The sequence below is a fragment of the Spermophilus citellus genome (genome assembly GCF_964194105.1).
Source record: "Spermophilus citellus genome assembly, chromosome: 15".
In the NCBI taxonomy this organism is placed as follows: domain Eukaryota; kingdom Metazoa; phylum Chordata; class Mammalia; order Rodentia; family Sciuridae; genus Spermophilus; species Spermophilus citellus.
Window position 1 is genome coordinate 19,342,420 of NC_138195.1, and position 19,109 is coordinate 19,361,528.

A 19,109-nucleotide genomic window follows, 5' to 3' on the forward strand; every position below is an offset into this window, starting at 1 on the left:
CCTGGAAACTATCTATCAACACTGCACAGCAGTGAGGAGAGACATATCAGGATATATGAAGGAAGTATCCAGCAGTCACATATTATGACCTGCAGTGTGTGCCTGAACCAGAGCTACTGAAATAGACACAAAGAAAATCTTTGTCGCTAGGACCCCATGAGAACCATTGGAAAGACACTGATAGTGGCCACGCAGGAGCATCTGCAGTCTTGGGCGGTTACCTGGTAATTCACATTCACAGTGGTAAAGGTGAATCATGTGAAGGCTTAGTCCCTATATCCTAAAAATGGATTTTACCAGAGGCCCCAGAGATCCAGATGTCCTGGAAGCTCCCCAGTAACAGAGGGCATGGATCAAATCTCAAATACCTACCAACAGAGTTCCAAAATTCACCCAAGACTAAATCCCAACTACTGGAACTTCCAATTTGAACTCTGTGTCATCCCCCACCCACCCACCCACATACACAGGATTACACAATTCATAAGCACTCCCCAGTCTATCCCACAATATACTAGGAAACTAACACCTGAGAGGTACACCATCTGGCCAGCAGGTGTGAGAAACACAAAGACATTGAACCTAACAATCCCCAGTCCTTGACCCAAGGATTGTAGAGCCAAAAATAAATAGAAAGAATGGAAATCCATCCCTGCCAACAATTTGTTCACTGTAGCAGAAACAAGCCCTCTATTTCTCATTAAGATTTTTTCTCTTTTTCTCTTTTTCCTTATTTATTTATTCTCTGTATTCCCATTTGTTTTAGTCTTCTTTAAGTTTTAATTTTTTAAAAAAATTTTCAAGCATCATTTCTTGTATTATTGTTTGATTTTTTTCCATTATGCATAATTTTGTGTGTATGTGTGTGTAAATGTATTTGTGTGTGTGTGTGTATGTGTGTGTGTGTGTGTGTGTGTTCCCACTGTATGAATAGGTTTGGAGAATATATACTATATATGTGTGTGTGTGTGTGTGTGTGTGTGTGTGTGTCATGTGTATATATATATATTCATATAATTTCACCTTCACATTAGTAGCTGTCTTCTGCATTTATTATTCAGCCTTGATTTGACTTAGGTGGGGTGTGACTTATAAGAAGATTCAGGTTGTTTTGATCTTACATTTTCTGGTTTGTTCATATCTTGGTTCTTATCCCTCCTATCTCTCCTTCACTCTCTTCCCTCAGTAACAACCAAATTTTCCTGTTACCTTTTCCTCTTTTTCTTTTTTCATTATTTTCAGTTATTTTTATAGCTGATATCTGCTAACTATATCCTGACCCTCTGATCACTTTTTAAAATATTTCAAAATGTTTTTGCCTTCCAACACTATTTTCTCTTACTTAGGAAACTATAGTAATATTAAATAATGCAATATTAAATAGTTTATGTAATTCCTACACCACTCATGTTGTTGTGATCACTAATACAGTGGACAACATAGAACATACCTGCTGTCAAATGCCTTATATAATTCACAGTTTTTTATTATTGGTATTGATATTAAATGCTGGCCCCACTACTCCTACACCAGTGACAATTAGTATTGCATATGTCAAGGTGGACATTGACCACTTATCTTAAGTCTGTACATCTGTTGCTGACATTGGTGTTATTCCTGGGTCACCCTTCCATCTAAGAAAATCTGGAAAGTGTTCGGGACAAATCAAGACCACAGAGTAGAGATGTTGAGAAACATTCACAATTCAGTCAAGCAACAATGAACCTCACCCCACACATAATCTAGCCCCAACTGAGCCTTAATATTACTCCAACTCAGATAATTGGGAAGACAAAAAACCCCAAACAACAACCATGACACAGGGAAGAACAAGCAGAGGACCTCAAGTCCCATGCCTGACATCTATTCATATTTCAAAAAGTCTCTCTAAAAGTCTCAGAACAAAAAAGTTAACTACATACAAAAGGCCATGTGTATAAAAGAGGAAGAGGAATGCATCTCAATTGATACTCAAGTCCAAGACCTCTGAAAAAAAAAAATGAAGAAACAGGCAAACAAATCTCCCTCCAAAATTCACAATCTCCCAACAAAGAATTCCACAGATGTGGAAGTTAATGAAATCCCAGAGAAAGATTATAAAAAAATGATTATCAAAATGTTTAGTGAACATCTAAGGAATGAATTAAAAGAGTAAATACAGGAAATGAAAGAACATTTCAATAAAGAAATAGAAGTATTGAAAAGAAATCAATCAGAACTCCTGAAAATAAAAGTCACGATTAATCAAATTAAAAATTTATTTGAGGGGCTGGGGTTATGGCTCAGCAGTAGCACACTTGCCTGTATTGTGTGAGGCACTGGGTTCAATTCTCAGCACCACAGAAAGATAATAAAATAAAGATCTATCAACAACTAAAACATATATATTTTAAAAATTTATTTGAAACAATCACCAACAAATGAAATTGCATAGAAAATAGAACTTTAGTCCTTGAAGACAGAATTTCAGGTTTTAGAGATAGGGTACAGGAACTTGAGTACACAGTATGCAATAAAGGGGAAAAATGACAGGACATGATCAGAAGATACATGAACCCTGGGGCAATATCAGGAGATCAAACCTGAGATTCACTGGAATAGAAGAGAGCATGGAGATATAGGCTAAAGGCATTAAGAATATTTCAATCAGATGGTAACATAAAAGTTTCCTCATATCAGAAATGACATACTGGAAGCCTACAGGACCCCTTCCTCTTCATAAAAAGAAGTTCTCCAAGATGCACCATAATCAAAATACCTAACATAGAAAATAAGGAAAGAATATTTAAAAGCTGCAATAAAGAAACATCAGGGCATATTTCAAGGCAAACCAATAAGACTCACTTCTGAATTCTCCATTCAGATCCTAAAATCAAGGAAGAACTGTGTTGGAGCAGGCCCAAAATGGCTATAGTAAGGTTGCCTCACCGGGGCTTCCAGCAAGCTCTGGTACGTTTTTAGCATGTGGCCAAGGTCATGAATCAGTTATGTTATGGTTGTTGTGTAGTCAAGGATACAAACACTCTGACTGAGCATGTGTACTTCAGGTCATAAACATTAGCTTGTGAGCACGCAGCCACTGATGTAACCTGTTGGCAGTGTGCCTTCTTTGTCTGGCCTACATATAAAAAAGGGCCTATGGAAATAGCTATGGGAGCTAAATGGGGTTTTCTAAGGGCTACTGATGCCTTTAAATAAAAAATGACTAATATTTCAACCATGCCTCACATTTTCTTTCAACTGCCAGAGTTCTGAATCTTGCTTCCTAGGATCGAGCCTCACCCTTCACCCAACTATCTGGAATGAGATATTCCAAGCTCTAAAAGAAAACAATTTTCAGCCAAGATTGCTATATCCAGCAAAGCTCTCTTTCACATTTGAGGGGGAAATAAAAATTTCCCATGTCAAAGATAAACTAAAAGAATTTATGACTACCAAATCATCACTGCAAGAAATACTCAAAGGTAAACTGCATACAGGGTAACCCAAAAACAAATCCCAAAGCTCCCAAATAGAGCAAGATCAATGGAAGAGTACTGCTAAATGGAAATCAAGACGATATTAAATAGAGTAAAAAAAAATCAAAATGTCAGAAAACTACAAACACATATCCATATTAACACTGAATGTAAATGGTCTCAATTCCCCAATTAAAAAAAACAGATTAGCATAATGGATCAAAAACAAGTCTAATGCTGTTTGCAAGAGATGTATCTCATAGGGAAAGACATTCACAGACTGAAGATAAAAGGATTAAAAAAACATTCCATGCAAATAGAGTCCAAAAACAAGCAATATTAGCCATTCTCACATCTGACAAAGCAGACTTCAAGCAAAAGTTAATCAGAAGACAGAAAAAGGCCAATACATACTGATAAAGAAAATAATCCAACAGGAAGATGTAATAGTAAATATATATGCTCCAAAAGTCAGCACACCCAATTACATTAAAAAAGAAATATTTCTTGATATTAGATCTCAAGTAGACACCAACATAATAATACTGGGTGACTTCAACACACCCTTATAAATAATAGACATTACAAACATAAATTCAGTAAAGATATTTCCAACCTAAATAATACTATAAATCTAGTGGAACTAACAGACATCTACAGAATATTTCACCCCCGAACAGCTGAATTTACCTTCCTCTCATCAGTTCCTGGAAGCTTTTCCACAATAAACTATATTCTAGATCACAATGTAAGTCTTAGCTAATACAAAAAAAAATCAATATAATCTTGTGCAGCCTATGAGATCCTAATGGAATAAAACTAGAAACCAACAACAAGAAAAATCATAGAAACTTCATGCACACATGGAGGTTAAATAATATTCTTCTAAGTAAAGAATGGATCAAAGGAGAAATGAGAGAAGAAATAAAAAATTCTTAGAAACAAATAGGAACAGAAATATAACATATCAAAATGTCTAGAACAGTATAAGAGCATTTCTGAGGGAAATTTAAGCATTTAAGCGTTCAGTACTTACATTTAAGAAAACAGAGAGATTTCAAATAAATAGGCTTATTCTCCACCTCAAGATCCTAGAAAAGGGAGAACAAACTAATTCCCAAATCTGTAGATAACAGTAAATAATTGAGATTGGATCCAAATTTAATAAAATTGAGAATTAAAAACATAGACAGGATCAATGCAACAAAGGGTGAGTTCTTCAAAAAAGATAAGTAAGATTGATAAACCATTAGCCAAACTAACCAAAAGAAACAGAGAGATGACACAAGTAAACAAAATTAGAGATGAAAAAAAGGAGATATCAGACTTCTGAAATCCAGAGGATCATTAGAAACTATTTTGGAAATATATATTCCAATAAACTGGAAAATTTAGAAGACATTGACAAATTCCTGCCCAAAGTAAACAAGGAAGATAAAGAAAACCTACGCAGACCAATACAAAGTAATGAAACAGCAATTAAAAGCTTTCAAAAGAAAAAAAAACCCAGGACAAGATGGATTCTCAGCTAAGTTCTACCAGAACTTTAAAGAAGAACGAACACTAGTCTTCCTCAAATTATTTCATAAGATAATTAAAAGGGATGGAACACTCCCAAATACATTCTATGAAGCTAGTATAACCTTGATAACAAAACCAGACAAAACACATCAAGGAAAGAAAACTACAATATCCTTGATGAACAAAGATGCAAAGATCCTTAATAAAATATTAGCAAAGCACATTGAAAAATGCATCAAGAAGATAATACACCTTAATCAAGTGGGTTTCATCCCACTAATGCAGGATTCATAGAACATATACCAAACAATAAATGTAATTCACCACTTAAATAAAATTAAGTACAAGAATCACATGATCATCTCAATAGATGAAGAAAATGCCTTTGATAAAATCCAGCACACGTTTATGTTTAAAAGGCTGGAGAAGTTAGGGATAGAAGGAACTTACCTCAACATTATAAAGGATATTTATGACAAACTCAAAGCCAACATTATACTGAATGGAGAAAAACTGAAATCATTTCCTCTAAAATCAAGAACAAGACAAGGGTGTTTACTTTCACCACTTCTATTCAGTACAGTCCTGAAAACACTAACTAGAGCAATCAGGCAAAGGAAATAAAGGGATACAAATAGGAAAAGAAGAAATCAAACTGTTTGCTAATGACATGATTCTATATCTATAAAACTCAAGAAACTCCACCAGAAGAATTCTAGAGCTGATAAATGAATTCAGCAAAGTAGCAGGATAAAAGATCAGCATTCATAAATTAATAGCTTTCTTATACTCCAATAGTGATTCTGCTGAAGAAGAAATCTGGAAAATCATCTCATTCACAATAAGGTCAAAAAATAAATTGAAAATTAAATTGAAATTAATCTAATCAAGGAGGTGAAAGATCTCTACAATGAAAATCACAGAACACTGAAGAAATTAATTAAAGAATACCTTGGAAGATGGAAAGACTTGCAGTGTTCTTGGATAGACAGAATTAATATTGTCAACATGACTAAAAGCAATGTACAGATTCAATGCAATGCCTATCAAAGTACCAATGACTTTCTTCAAATACCAATGACTTTCTTCACAGAATTAGGGAAAAAAACCTTTAATTTATTTTGGAAAGATAAGACACCTAGAATTTTCAAAGGAATACTGAGCAAGAAGAATGATGCAGGAGGCATCATAATACCTGATCTGAAATTATACTACAGAGCTATAGTAACAAAACCGCATGGTATTGGCATAAAAATAGACTTGAAAACCAATGATACAGAACAGAACACCCAGGGACAAACCCATATATTTATAGCCATCTGATACTTCATAAAGGGGCCAAAAATATATGTTATAGACATATCAAAAGACAGTCTTTTTAACAAATGGGCCTAGGAAAACTGAATAGTCATATGTAGAAAAATGAAACTAGATCCCAATTTCTTACCCTGCACAAAAGATAAATTAGAAAGGATAAAAAACATAGGACTTAGACAAGAAACCTTGCAATTGTTAAAAGAAAACCTAGGGTCAACACTCCATCATATTGATGCAGGCACGAACTTCCTCAAAAAGATCCTTAAAGCTCAAGATACAAAATTAAGAATCAATAAATGGGATGCCATCAAATTAAAAAGCTTCTGCACACCAAAGAAAATTATTCAGCGTGTGAAGAAAGATGGGCTGGGGTCATGGCTCAGAGGTAGTGTGCTTGCCTGGCATGTGTGGAGTGCTGGGTTTGATCCTCAGCCCACGTAAAAATAAAACAAAGATATTGTGTCCACCTATTACTCAAAAATAAATATATTTTTTAAAAGGGTATGAAGAAAGAACCTACAGAATGGAAAAAAATCTTTGCCATCTTCCCCTCCAACACAGAATTAATATCTAGAATATACAAAGAGCTCAGAAAATTAATACCAAAAAATAAAAATAGCCCAATCAGTAAATGTACAAAAGAACCAATCACATTTCTCAGAATAAAAAGCACAAATGGCCAACAAATACATGAAAAACTGTTCAACATCTCTAGCAATCAAGGAATTGCAAATCAAATCTACACTAAGATTTCATTTCACTCCAGTCAAAATGGCAATTATCAAGACTACAAATAGTAATAAATGCTGGCGAGGAACTGGGGGAAAGCGTAGACTTGTACATTGTGGGTGGGACTACAGACTAGTACAACCACTCTGAAAAGCAGTATGAAGATTATTCAAAACACTTGGAATAGAACCACCATATGACCCAGCTATCCCACCCCTTGGTATTTATCTGAAAGAACTAAAATCAGCATACTGTGGCATTATAGCCTCAATGTTTATAGCAGCACAATTCACAATGCTAAATTATGGAATCAACCCAGATATCTGTCAATAGATGAATGGATTAAGAAATTGTGGTGCTGGGCGTGGTGGCACACGCCTGTAATCCCAGCAGCTCAGGAGGCTGAGAGAGGAGGATCTAAATTCAAAGTCAGCCTCAGCAAAAGCGAGGTCCTAAGTAACTCAATGAGACCCTGTCTCTAAATGAGTTTCAAAATAGGGCTGGAAATTTGGCTCAGTCATTGAGTGCCCCTGAGAAGAATACCTGGTACCTGTCCCCCCACACACCCAAAAAAGAAATGTAGTTGTGGTGTACACACACACACACACACACAAAAATGGAGTTTTCCTCAGCTATAAAAAGGAATTAAATTATGGCATTTTCTGGTAAATGTATGGATAGACAACATTGTGCTCAAATGAAATAAGCCAGGGCTAAATGTTTTCCCTCATATGTGGAAGCTAGAGCAAAATAAAGGAAAGAAGAGGAGAGGATTGACTTACCATAAAAATATGAGGAAGATCAGTAGAGAAGAAGGAGATTGAGAGCAAGAGAGGAGAGTAAGGAAAAGGGGGGAAATAGAGAGTGAATTTTTAAAAAAAATCATAGATAAGTACACCACAGGGAATTTCACCTTCGTATATAAATAGAAAGAACCAATTAAAAATAAATAAATAGATGAGTGAAAAGAAGACTAGTAGAGTAGAGGAATCGACGGGGAAGAAAGAGGAGAATGTGAACTGAAATCAAATCCCATGCCTGTATGATTTTGTCAGGATGAACCCAACTACTATGTGTAACTATAATGTGCTGATAAATTATTTTTTAAAAAATTAACTTTACCACTTTAAAAATTGTCCACCAGAGCCCCAAATAGAAAGTGGTGGAAACTTTAGAAGATAGGGACTTGAGGGAAGTCTTTAGGTCATTGGTGATATATCCTCAGAAAGGACGTGAGACCCAAGTCTCTTCTTAGCTCTTTGATCCATGGCCAGGATATGAGTCCTTTTGCTCTGTGGTGTCCTCCTGACATTATATGCTATCTCACCACAGGCCCAAAGCAATTGATCATCGATTGGAACCTCCCAAAACTGTGAACCAAAACAAACCTTTTCTATTTTTTAAACCATTTCTATTTTTAAGTTCACTATCTCATGTATTTTGTCATAGTGTTGGAAAACTGATTTATGTAATCTCCTTTCTATTTCGTATACTCACACCAGATAGTGTGTGTGCTAGGTAGTGTGGGAACAGATTCCTCTAAGGAGAAGTTGAAGCAAGGCTCCAGTTAGTCTAGATTTAGTGAGATTTATTTATGTGGCTTGTCATCTCTTTTATAATAGTAACTCTATCTATTTGCTTTAAAGAAAATGATAATACAAAAATGTCATCATATGGAAAAATAATCAAAGAGTATGCCACTAAAACTTTTGGGAAAAAAAGTCCTATAGACTTTGTCAGGGAGTTAATCAACAAAATTATTTTCTGACATTTTTATATTTGCAGTATTTGTTTGGCTTTTTAAATTTGTAAGCTATTGTGATTTCTTTTCTAATTCTGAATAAATATTCCATTTCATATGGGAGTTTGTATTTGCCACTTTGTATTTTTTTTCCTTAAATAAGGTCCTATATCACTGAAATCTGAGTTCCATGCATTTCTCTTTGGAGATTTTAACTAGTTGTGATAAGCAAGAACAGGTTCCTTGTTTTAGAAGGAATGCTTATTTGAATAATCAGACCATACATAAATGTCAATTCACCTATGAATCACGTACTTTGAAAATGATATCCTTCTCTATTTTTTTAGCTACTTCCATGCAGGCTGGAAAAATGAAATCTGTAATTATCTCAGGCATCTTGCTTCTACTATTAATAAAAAAAATATTTAAACTAGCTTCCTGAGCTAATTCTCTTATTATTCACAGAGTTCCCTATTTTGTGCTTGCACAAGCATAAAAAGTTCAAGTCATTTTCTGTGGAAGATGCTTGTTTGGTGGCAAGTAGCTGGTGATATTACTTCATGTGATGACTTTTCCATAAAAATAAGTCATTCATGCCAGGAAGAGGATGATTATCGGGGACTGGAAATCCTAATTAAGTCATGTTTTTTAAGCTACTTAATTTATCTTGTGAACCTGATGACTTCCTGGCTTTAATCAAGAAATTATTCCAGGTTGTGGGGAAAATAAATATCTGTAAGAATTAAATCAATTTATATATGAAGGACTTCCTTAAAGGCAACATTGAATTTTATGGTTATAAAATTACATTTATCAAATATTCTATTTAGAGTATCTGAATTTTTATGAATATTTTAAAACAAATAATATTGGAATTTTTTAACATGCAGTGAAGAAAGTAAGAAACAGTGCAGTATAATTAAACTAATTTAGTGTTAAAATTCTTCAAATATCTTTTAATTGAATTAAAGTAATTCAAATAATTAAAATTCTGAAAAATTCATGGACATAACTATTATTTATATTTGAGTGAAAACATCTGGGAAAATTTTAGCTTCCTTAGAATACACAGGTCCACTTTAACAAACTCAAAAATTATGCTGAATTATTATCTCCTTTTAGATACAAGTTTTTCCCCCTAAAAACAAATGATAATTTATTGTGAAATTCCATTAGGAATTATATTTTGACACTATATTAACTTCAAAAGACAAGATGGAAGGCACAAAAGAAATATCCAGAAAATGAATAAAGGCAATTTTGTTCTACTTAGGAAATTCTAACATCAGATAATAATAAAAATAGTAATCTAGTGAGTAGAGAAATTATTAAATCATAAGAGAAAATTAAATAGAAAGAAAAACCATAATTTTTATGGGCCATAAGACCAAGAACTTGTCTTAATGAATCACCATTCAAATAATATGGATACTGATCTGGATGGCCCATGGGACAGGAAAGGATAGTCAACTACCAGGGTACCAGAGACAAATTGATTGTAACTAAATTCAGGAAGTATAAATACTCATGCAAAGGTGTTCAAATACAATTTCAAATATTGTATGTTTAATAGGGACTTTCTGGGCTTTTAAATATTTTCAGTAGGGATCAAAAATTTGCAATACTCTGTGTCCCATAGTACACCTGTGGTCCATGGGAGACAGACTAGGTGCTTTGGCACATTGTGAAAGGGAAAATTAAAATAGAAGAAAGTTGGTTGCGGTGGTGCACACCTGTAATCCCAGCTGCTCTGGAGGCTGAGGCAAGAGGATCACAGGTTCAAAGCCAGTTTATTGAGGTTGTAAGCAACCTACTGAAACCCTGTCACAAGATGAAAAATATAAAGAGCCGGGGCTATGGCTTAGTGGTTATTTACCCTTGGGTCCAATCCCTAGTACAAAAAAAAAAAAAAAAAAAAAACAGAAGGAAGAAGGAAGATGTTTCATAACTTGGCAGACTCCACTCAACTCCTCCGTCTCCCACTTCCAAACTTGCTCTCAACCTTGACAGTTTCCCCAATTTAAGGAAACTTTATCCAGAAGGAAAGTAAAGCCCTTTAGGCTGAGGTCTGAAGATTCTTCATCTGGACTTGTGAGGGGACTGGCAAGGATGATAGGAAGAACTGGCCTTCTGGAGACCTTCCAAAATACCCTAGTAGACTTTTCCCAAATACCCACCATGTATCAGTATGCGGTTAACTAAGGCTGGGCTGTGAGCCTATTTGGTCAAGAGAAATTTACGAGATCTGTGGCTCCTTTAAAGGGGCAGCAGATCAAAGGAAAATGAAGCACAGGTCATTTAGTAACTAAGCCACACTCACATAAGTTGAGATCTTCCCAGTTTCTCTCCACCAAAACCGCAAAGTTGCAATTCTGCTGTTGTTTTTCACTTCATATACTATGACACCTTTAGCACAGATGCCCAAAGCCAGCTCCTCTTCTGGCCTTTTTTTCTCTGGGAAAATCTGGTGAACCAACACTCCATATTCTGGGAGCTGCTGAATGATCTAGAGCAAGAAAAAGTTCTATTTAGGAGAGACAGACATGCTGGTTTAAAATAATGGGCCCAAACCATTCCGTGAAAAATACATTAATAGATATTGTCACTCAATAAGTTTGGAAACACCCAGCTAAACAGATTTTCTTATTATGAAATGTACCCACACCTCTGATATAATGATGATGATGATGGTGTGTGTGTGTGTGTGTTGTTTTTATCTCATGGAATCTCAATTGTAGAAGTCCTAAAGCAACCCTTGAAACACAGTTACATGACACAATAGCATAATAATATTCTGAACAAGTATTTTTAGAATTGAGACTCTCCTGGAACATCTCAAGGTAAGAAATTCTTTTTTTCCAATTGTGTAAATCATCATCACCTGCAGTGTTTTCTGCTCAAACCTCTTTGTGTTACAGATGGAAAAACACAGGCTCAGACACAGAAAGCAACTTCTGAATCATTAACATTAGTGTCAAACCAAGATAAGCCATAACCACCTTGCAGAGAAAACGTCCCATCACGTTAGTATTTCTTACCATGCAGCATTGCCTTTGTAGGATCTCCATAGTCCAGATCTCTCAGTTTACCAGGAGATTGAATTTTGCCAGGGATCAAGAGTCAATTAGAGTTGGAGACTGCATCTGGCAAACTAAATTCTTAAGAGAATTTGAGATATAAACTCACATGTATGTTTTTAACTCTGAATGGTAGTCATGTCTCTTTCATCTTTATCTTCACCTGGAAGACGACTCCAGTCCTCATCAAGATGATGCACATGGACCCACAGCAAGGGTATCTTGCTCCAGACACTTGTAACCCTCTCAGAAGGGTTTCATTGGTGGTATCTGATAACTCATCTCCACCCACAGCAGAATGCCATGTCCTACCCAATCTTTATCACCCCCTGGCAATCACAAAAGCAGGGACAAATTACAGCTTTTGTCTGTCTCTCTCAGGTTCATTGCTGACCTCTCTCCTTGTGTTGATAAATGATCTCTACAGATGGTTGATAATGCCTGCGGATCCCATGACTCTCCACATGGTTTCAATTAAATTTCTGGATGCTGAACCTCTTCTTTTAACTTTGGAGAGACATGTTATTTTCATTATCATTCAAAACATTATTTATTGAGCACAGATGTTGAAATAACCAGTCGCCAGATTGGGCATGCGATTGGTTAAGGTATGACAGAGTAGGGCCACCCCAAAACAATTAAGTGAATTATTTTAAAGAATTTAACATGATATTTCTTTAAAAACAATTTTAAAGCATTAGTTTTTGTGAGAATACAAATGCCTTATTTACATTTTTTTTAATTACTTGGGGTTAGCTTTATTTTATTTTTTAATTATACTGAGAGGGTTATAATACTTGAGTGCTGGGGTCCCCAAATTCTTAAGTGATAGTGTTATGCTAAGCATTTCCAATGCTTTATTTTTTTATTTATTCAATCTTTACAGAAATGCTAAGATACAGGTATAGCTACCTCTTTTAAAAGGAGAGGATGGAGGCACAAAAGGGATAAGTAATCAGGTCAACTAAACATTTTGTTGCTACAGGTCAAATTCTTCAGTTAAATGAAATTTTTTTAATAAAATTCAACTTTTCCATGAAAATGCCACTTCATCTTCTATTCTTATGGTATAAGGAAGTCACGGAGAAACTAGACACTACTGTTACAGGAATTTCATTCCATACTACGGTTGATATCTACAGTCATGGTTGCAAAACATGCAAGCATTGCTTTACACTGCATTTGATACAGCTTGATGGTCCAGATCATTACTTGTTTTGATGATTCCTATTTTAGTCACATAATCAAGTATCATCATAACTGTGCTCAGGAAAGGGAAATAAGGGTTTTGGTATATACAAAACCCATTGATCAGCTACTGGTTACTTGGAAGTTATTGGTGACCCTTCTGCCCAAACTTTGCTGCCTATTTTGCCATGAATAATTCAGCCTGGCTCTACCATTCACTTGAATTCATGTGCTGCAGATAGTCACATTCAGCCTTTCCTTGATTTCCAACAAGATCAAATTTCAGTTCCATTTCATGTCACCTCTTGGCATATATGCTCAAAACATCAAGTTCTATTGAAACAAGTGTAAAGAAAAGTGCAAGACCCAGAGAACAGTTGGTGTCAATATGGTGCATCACATTTATGTGACAAAATCAATCTAAAAGTAATGCTTTCAATTCTCTCTTACTACGTATATCAGAGAAACATTCTATGAATATGATGTTTTAACTTTTGGTTTAGTATATTTTAGTACATACTAAAGGGCAAATACTTCAATTAAGTATATCTGAAAGACAAATTGTTCAATTGATCCAAGTAATCCTCCAAAGTTTCCATTTTGGAGCCAGGAATGAAAAATATGTTCATATGAGACTTTTTGCTCCTGAGTTTTCATTCTAAACTAAAATACAGGGTATTCAGAAAGCCTTGAATCACAGTCTGTAAGAAAATAGCATTATCTGTCTCCGCTCTGTTCTACCAGGGAATCTTCCATGGTGTCTTTCCTCACCCATCCAGCATGGCTGTTATCTGCCTCCTTCTCAAAGGGTCATTTCATCTTCATGTGATAAGGGCCATCCTCTTAGGGGTTCCTGTCTTGACTGCAGCAGACATCAAAATAAAACTGGAACCAGGTGCTCCTATACACCAGTCCCTAGATCATCCTTGCTTTACTGAAAACTGTTGAAAACAACTGCATTGTTATTTCCAGGTGTTCACTCAGAGATTCACAACAACTCATATCCTTTGACCCTATAATTCCACTTTTGAGAATCTTTCCTAAGAAAACATGCTGAATAATTGAGACAAATCCTTCTCAGAATTCTTTTCAGTGCTGACTTGCCAGGAAAGGTTGAGGAAACTAGCTCTCAGGCAGTGCCTGACGACCTAAAGACAACAATGCCTTAAAATGGTTGATATATCAGGCAGCCCTTATAAAGGATGTTTGCAAAGCATTTGCAATGATCTGGAGAATGCATTGGTTATAATGCTAAGTGCGGAAAAATATAGGATACAACCAGTACAAGTTCAACAGCTAAAAAACCAAAAACATTTAAATTACATATCACAAGCCCTAATTGTGTGGGAAAATGGTTCTGTGGTTGAAGAAGTCTGGAAAACAGTGAGTTAACATTAAACAAGCTATTCTGGGGTTAATATGCTTTTGTAATTGTGAATCTTGCAGAGAGAGGATGGTATTCAGCGTTATCCCACCCTGGATTGCTGCCAAGTGTGCTTCTAGTGTGAGGTGATGAACCAGCAGAGCTAGGCATCGTGATCAGGAATGGGTTTTTTGAGGGTTTTATTTTTTTAATAAAATAGAAAAGCCATGAGGAGCTATGATTAAATAATCCAGCACTATTTATAGAGTATCTGGTCTCTACTACAGGTTCTAAGGATCTAGGGCCCTCCAGGCATTTACAGCCTAGTAGAAGAGGCAAGAAATACCCAGAAGAGACTATACTGCTCGTTGTCTCAGCAATGTGTAGCAATAATGTTTAAACTGCTTGTTACTGTCAACCTGTAATTCCACTCAAGAGATTCTAACCCTAACAAATTAGGCAGAAATACAGGTAAAGATTTATATAGAAAAATACTAATCTCAGTACTGTTTACAATAGTCCCATATTAGAAAAAAAATTTTATATGTTGAGCAATGGAGCACTGAGGAAGAAAATGTATATTGCTTCAAAATAAATTTGAGATCCTCATGATGTGGAATTACATAAATACATACAATTAAATATATAATATAAATCCACTTTTAAATATATGTTCATACATACATATATTTGAATGCATAGGACAAAGAGAGGAGGGTGAATATACAAAAATGTAAATGTGCTAACTCCAAGGGACCGAATGATGGAAAATGTTTGTTCAACAGTCTTACGCCCTAACGAGGAAGGTCCCAGTGTGCACTGGGGTAACAAAGCCCTGTCTAGTTCATCTCTCTGCACCCAGGGCAGGCAGCCTACATCATTAGCAACTCCATCCAGTCCACCAGGGGGAACCAGGAAAGCCAGAGTATTTCTTGACACAATGAAGATTGCATGCAAATGAAATCAAATCTATTCAGTGCTTCCTGTGAAACACTGGAGAAAACATGTTTTCTGCATTTTTGCTTCTGAGATGGTGGCTCCTTTTATAATCATTTTTCATAGTTCAACCATGGAAGGGAAGAACAAAAACAGTGAGCCTGGACACAAAGCTGGGCTTGGGAGAGCATGGCAGAGAGCATCCACCCTGCAGAAGTCTACAATTGGGCTGAGTCGGTGGCCTCTCGGCTTGATTCTTTGGTTCTGTGGTCACTCACCATCAGATAAGCTCTGAAGTCCCCACTTATCTCTCAAGGCAATGCTACATCCTCTTGACAGGAAACCCACATGAAGACTGGACTATGGAATGTAGCGAGTGTGTTTTTGTTGGGGCTTCTCAAATGAAAACCTTTCAGGATGCTAGCATTGGGAGGCTTCTGCTAAATAACCAGCCAAAGAAAAAGTTCAGGCCTCATCTCAGTAGATTTTCTTTCAAGCATCCGTCTCTGCTAAAGTCAAGAAAATGTGGACAGACTATTTCCACTCATGTCAGGAGGCTCAAGTACACAAAAATGCATAAATCCCTTTACATTCTTTTGAAACTGTGCCCCAAGTCTAAAGGTCCAGTCATATCCCCTGTCTTGGGTGATCCAGAGGATACCACCTTCACTGACCCCCAGCTGCACCCCTCAACCCAATCCCACCATCTTGACCTAGAATCCTCGGTATTGTTCTTGTTCTCACAGGCATTTTTCACAACGTTACCACAATGTGGCTGTCATCCTAGGACTTGGGACTCACCAGGAGCAGGGAGCACATGCTTTTTGTCTCCATTTCCCACACTACCTGACCCACAGTGAGTAGAGGTTGTGGAGTAAGCAAAGGTAGTCATCATCATGGATGCTCGAGACTATATGCATATTGAACTATTGCTGCTTTTACTTGAGGAGTGAAGAGTTCATGCTCCTGGGCATGAACCATACTAATTGTATTGAACTGAGGACAAATAATCCAAGTCTACACACTAGAAGTCTTCTAATGACTTTGCTTGGACTCACATCACAGTTTTGTACTTCAGTTGTCCTGGGAGTCAGGCATAGGAATATGGTCTCCCTACCTGCAAGAAATTGTCAATGATGCTGCTCTAAGTATGCATATAGGCCCTAAAGCACCCACCCTGGCCTATTTTGGAGTTCATTTCCCATGCTACCTGCTCCCAGAAACCTCTCTAATCCCCTCAGAGCAATGGAGGCTTCTTTTCTCCTGTAGTTCAAGGTTCTGGCCTGCATCTCCTTTGCAGGTCTGAGCCAACTGGTCCCCAGGGAATGCCTTAGAGGGGAACACTAGCTGCATTCCTTGAGCACCAACACATCTCTCAGTGTCCAAAGGCCTTACCCTCAAGAACTCCAGTTCAGCATCCTCTCCCCATGGTGCAGAACAGAGCCGGTGCATCTCTGAGACTTCGACTTGGACCTGGAGAGCAGTCATTCTCTCTATCAGGCTTGCTGGGATGTAATCTTCAACTCGAAAATATGCCTTACTTTCTGTCTGCTGGAAATAGGATGCAGAAGAAAGAAGCATAACAAAGATGTCTACTGTGGGATTATGAGCAGAAATGTGTCTGTAGTCACAATCCCATTAGGGCCCCATAACAAAGATGCTTCTTTGAGGTGCCCACCAGGAACATCATCTACTAGCATATTATAAATGGGGCCAAACCCTATGACATGAATAGAAAGGAGAAAGAAAGGAGCCATCCATTTAGAAGTACCTTCTGTATGCCAGGTGGTCTTTAGAACTCAGTAGACTCTGAATCCTTACAATAATTTGCAAAAGAGGAAATATTATGGCCATGGCCAAGATCCACAAGTAGGGAAAACATTTCATAGATTTAAGGTCATCCTTTTTTAAGTAAGGCTATAGTCTCTTGGGAGAGGTTGGGTCACCCACTGCCTGCTACTGAGTTCTCTGAACACAGACTCAGAGAGAAGAATGCTGAAGTTTGTGGAGGAGTGGTCTCAGGGTACACTGTAAAGAATGAAGATGGCAGGATTAGGCAGAGGGAGAAATTGACTCTGCTTTTGTTTCTGAATCAACTTTCTGTGGTCTCAGGATGATTCTCTCAGTACCTTTGAGAAAACCCCAGCTTTGAAGGCAATTACATATGAGGAAAACACCTGGGAACTGGAACAATCTGGCCTTCTTTAGGCAGAGTGTAGGTGAGTTTGCCTGAAGCAGATCTAAAGTGAATAATATAGTGTATACTACATCCTACACTCCTGCTGTGCTACATACAGCCTTGTGGTGGTGAACAGCATCCTCCAGCTTGGTACTGGCTGATGCTGGTCCCAGACTCAGCTCAGACCCTCCAGCTTGGTACTGCTGATGCTGGTCCCAGACTCAGCTCGGACATTCAAAGGGAGAGAAATTGCTCAGCAATCTCATGCATTGAAAAGTATTTTAGATTGCCAAATCTACAATACTGACAACACCTAATGTTGCTGGGGATGTGGAGCAACAGGAGCTCTCTCATTCACTACTGGCAGGAATGTAAAATGGAGCAGCCACTTTAGAAGAAAATTTGATAGTTTCCTCCAAAACTCAACTTGATCCTATTCTTGCCATAGGATCAAGCAACCATGCCTCTGGAATTTACCTGAAAGAGCTAAAAACCTGTGTCCATAGAAAATCCTGCACAGGGACTAGGGATGTTGCTCAGCAGTGAAATAATTGTCTAGCATGCATGAGGACCTGATTTTGATCCCCAGCAACAAAAACAAAAACAAAAAACTTACACATGGATGTTGATAACAACTTCATTCATAACTGCCAAAATTTGGAAGCAAAAGCTATCCTTCAGGGGGTGAGTGGATAAACTGGTAATTCCAGACAATGGAATATCATTCAATACTCAAAAGAAATGAGCTATCAAGACTTGAAAAGACGAGAAAATTTAAATGCATATTCTGAAGTGAAAAAACCCCATCTGAAGAGGCTATATGCTGTATGGTTCCAATTGTATTACATTCTGCTATGAAGACAGTAAAAGATCAGTGGTTGCCAGGGGTTAGGTGGAAGGATGAGTAGATAGAACTCAAAGGAATTTTAGGGCAATGAAACTACTCTATATGAAAATATGATGGTAGATATACATCTTTATACATTTGGCAAAACTTGTAAAATGTATAACACCAAGAGTGAACCCCAGGGTAAACTATGTTCTCTGGTAATTGAGTTAATGCAGCTTCATTGGTTGATGAAATATATATTTTGGTGCATAAGGTTTGTAGTGTTCAGACAGGTAGACAGTGTGCATGTGTAGGAGCTAAGGGATATAGGAAATTTCTGTACATTTCACTCAATTCTGCCATGAACCTAAAACTGCTTTGATATTGTTTGGGTCTTAAATATCCCCAAAGGCCCATGTGCTAAAGGCTTAGTCATCGGCCTGTGGTGCTATTGAGAGGCAATAAAAGGTAGGGCCTAGTGAAAGAAAGTTAGGTCACTGGGTTGGGCGGCTGTCTTTGAAAGATATATTGGGACCCCAGCTCCTTATTTTCTCTCTCTCTTTTTTCACTCTCTCAGCCCAGCAGGTGAGCAGCTTTGCTCTACCACAGGCTCCCAACCATGATCGTCTACTTCACCATGGGGCCAAAGCAATGGGACCAAGCAATCATGAACTGAAACCTCTGAAACCTTAATCTGAAATAAATTTTTCCTTCTTATAAGTTGATTATATCAGCTATTTTGTTACAGTGATGAAAAGTTAACACATACTC

General features: G+C 37.0%; 1 protein-coding gene across 1 annotated transcript in view; it reads right to left on the reverse strand.

The window, feature by feature from the left end:
* FRMPD2 (FERM and PDZ domain containing 2) overlaps nucleotides 1-19,109 on the reverse strand; it is a gene marked incomplete at both ends in the record, with an annotated part of 94,985 nt that overhangs the window by 43,992 nt on the left and 31,884 nt on the right. Inside the window, 2 exons of the mRNA XM_081268635.1 lie at nucleotides 11,087-11,272; nucleotides 16,726-16,881. Of these exons, the coding sequence (XP_081124761.1) occupies nucleotides 11,087-11,272; nucleotides 16,726-16,881 (342 nt within the window). The remainder of the gene's footprint in view (nucleotides 1-11,086; nucleotides 11,273-16,725; nucleotides 16,882-19,109) is intronic.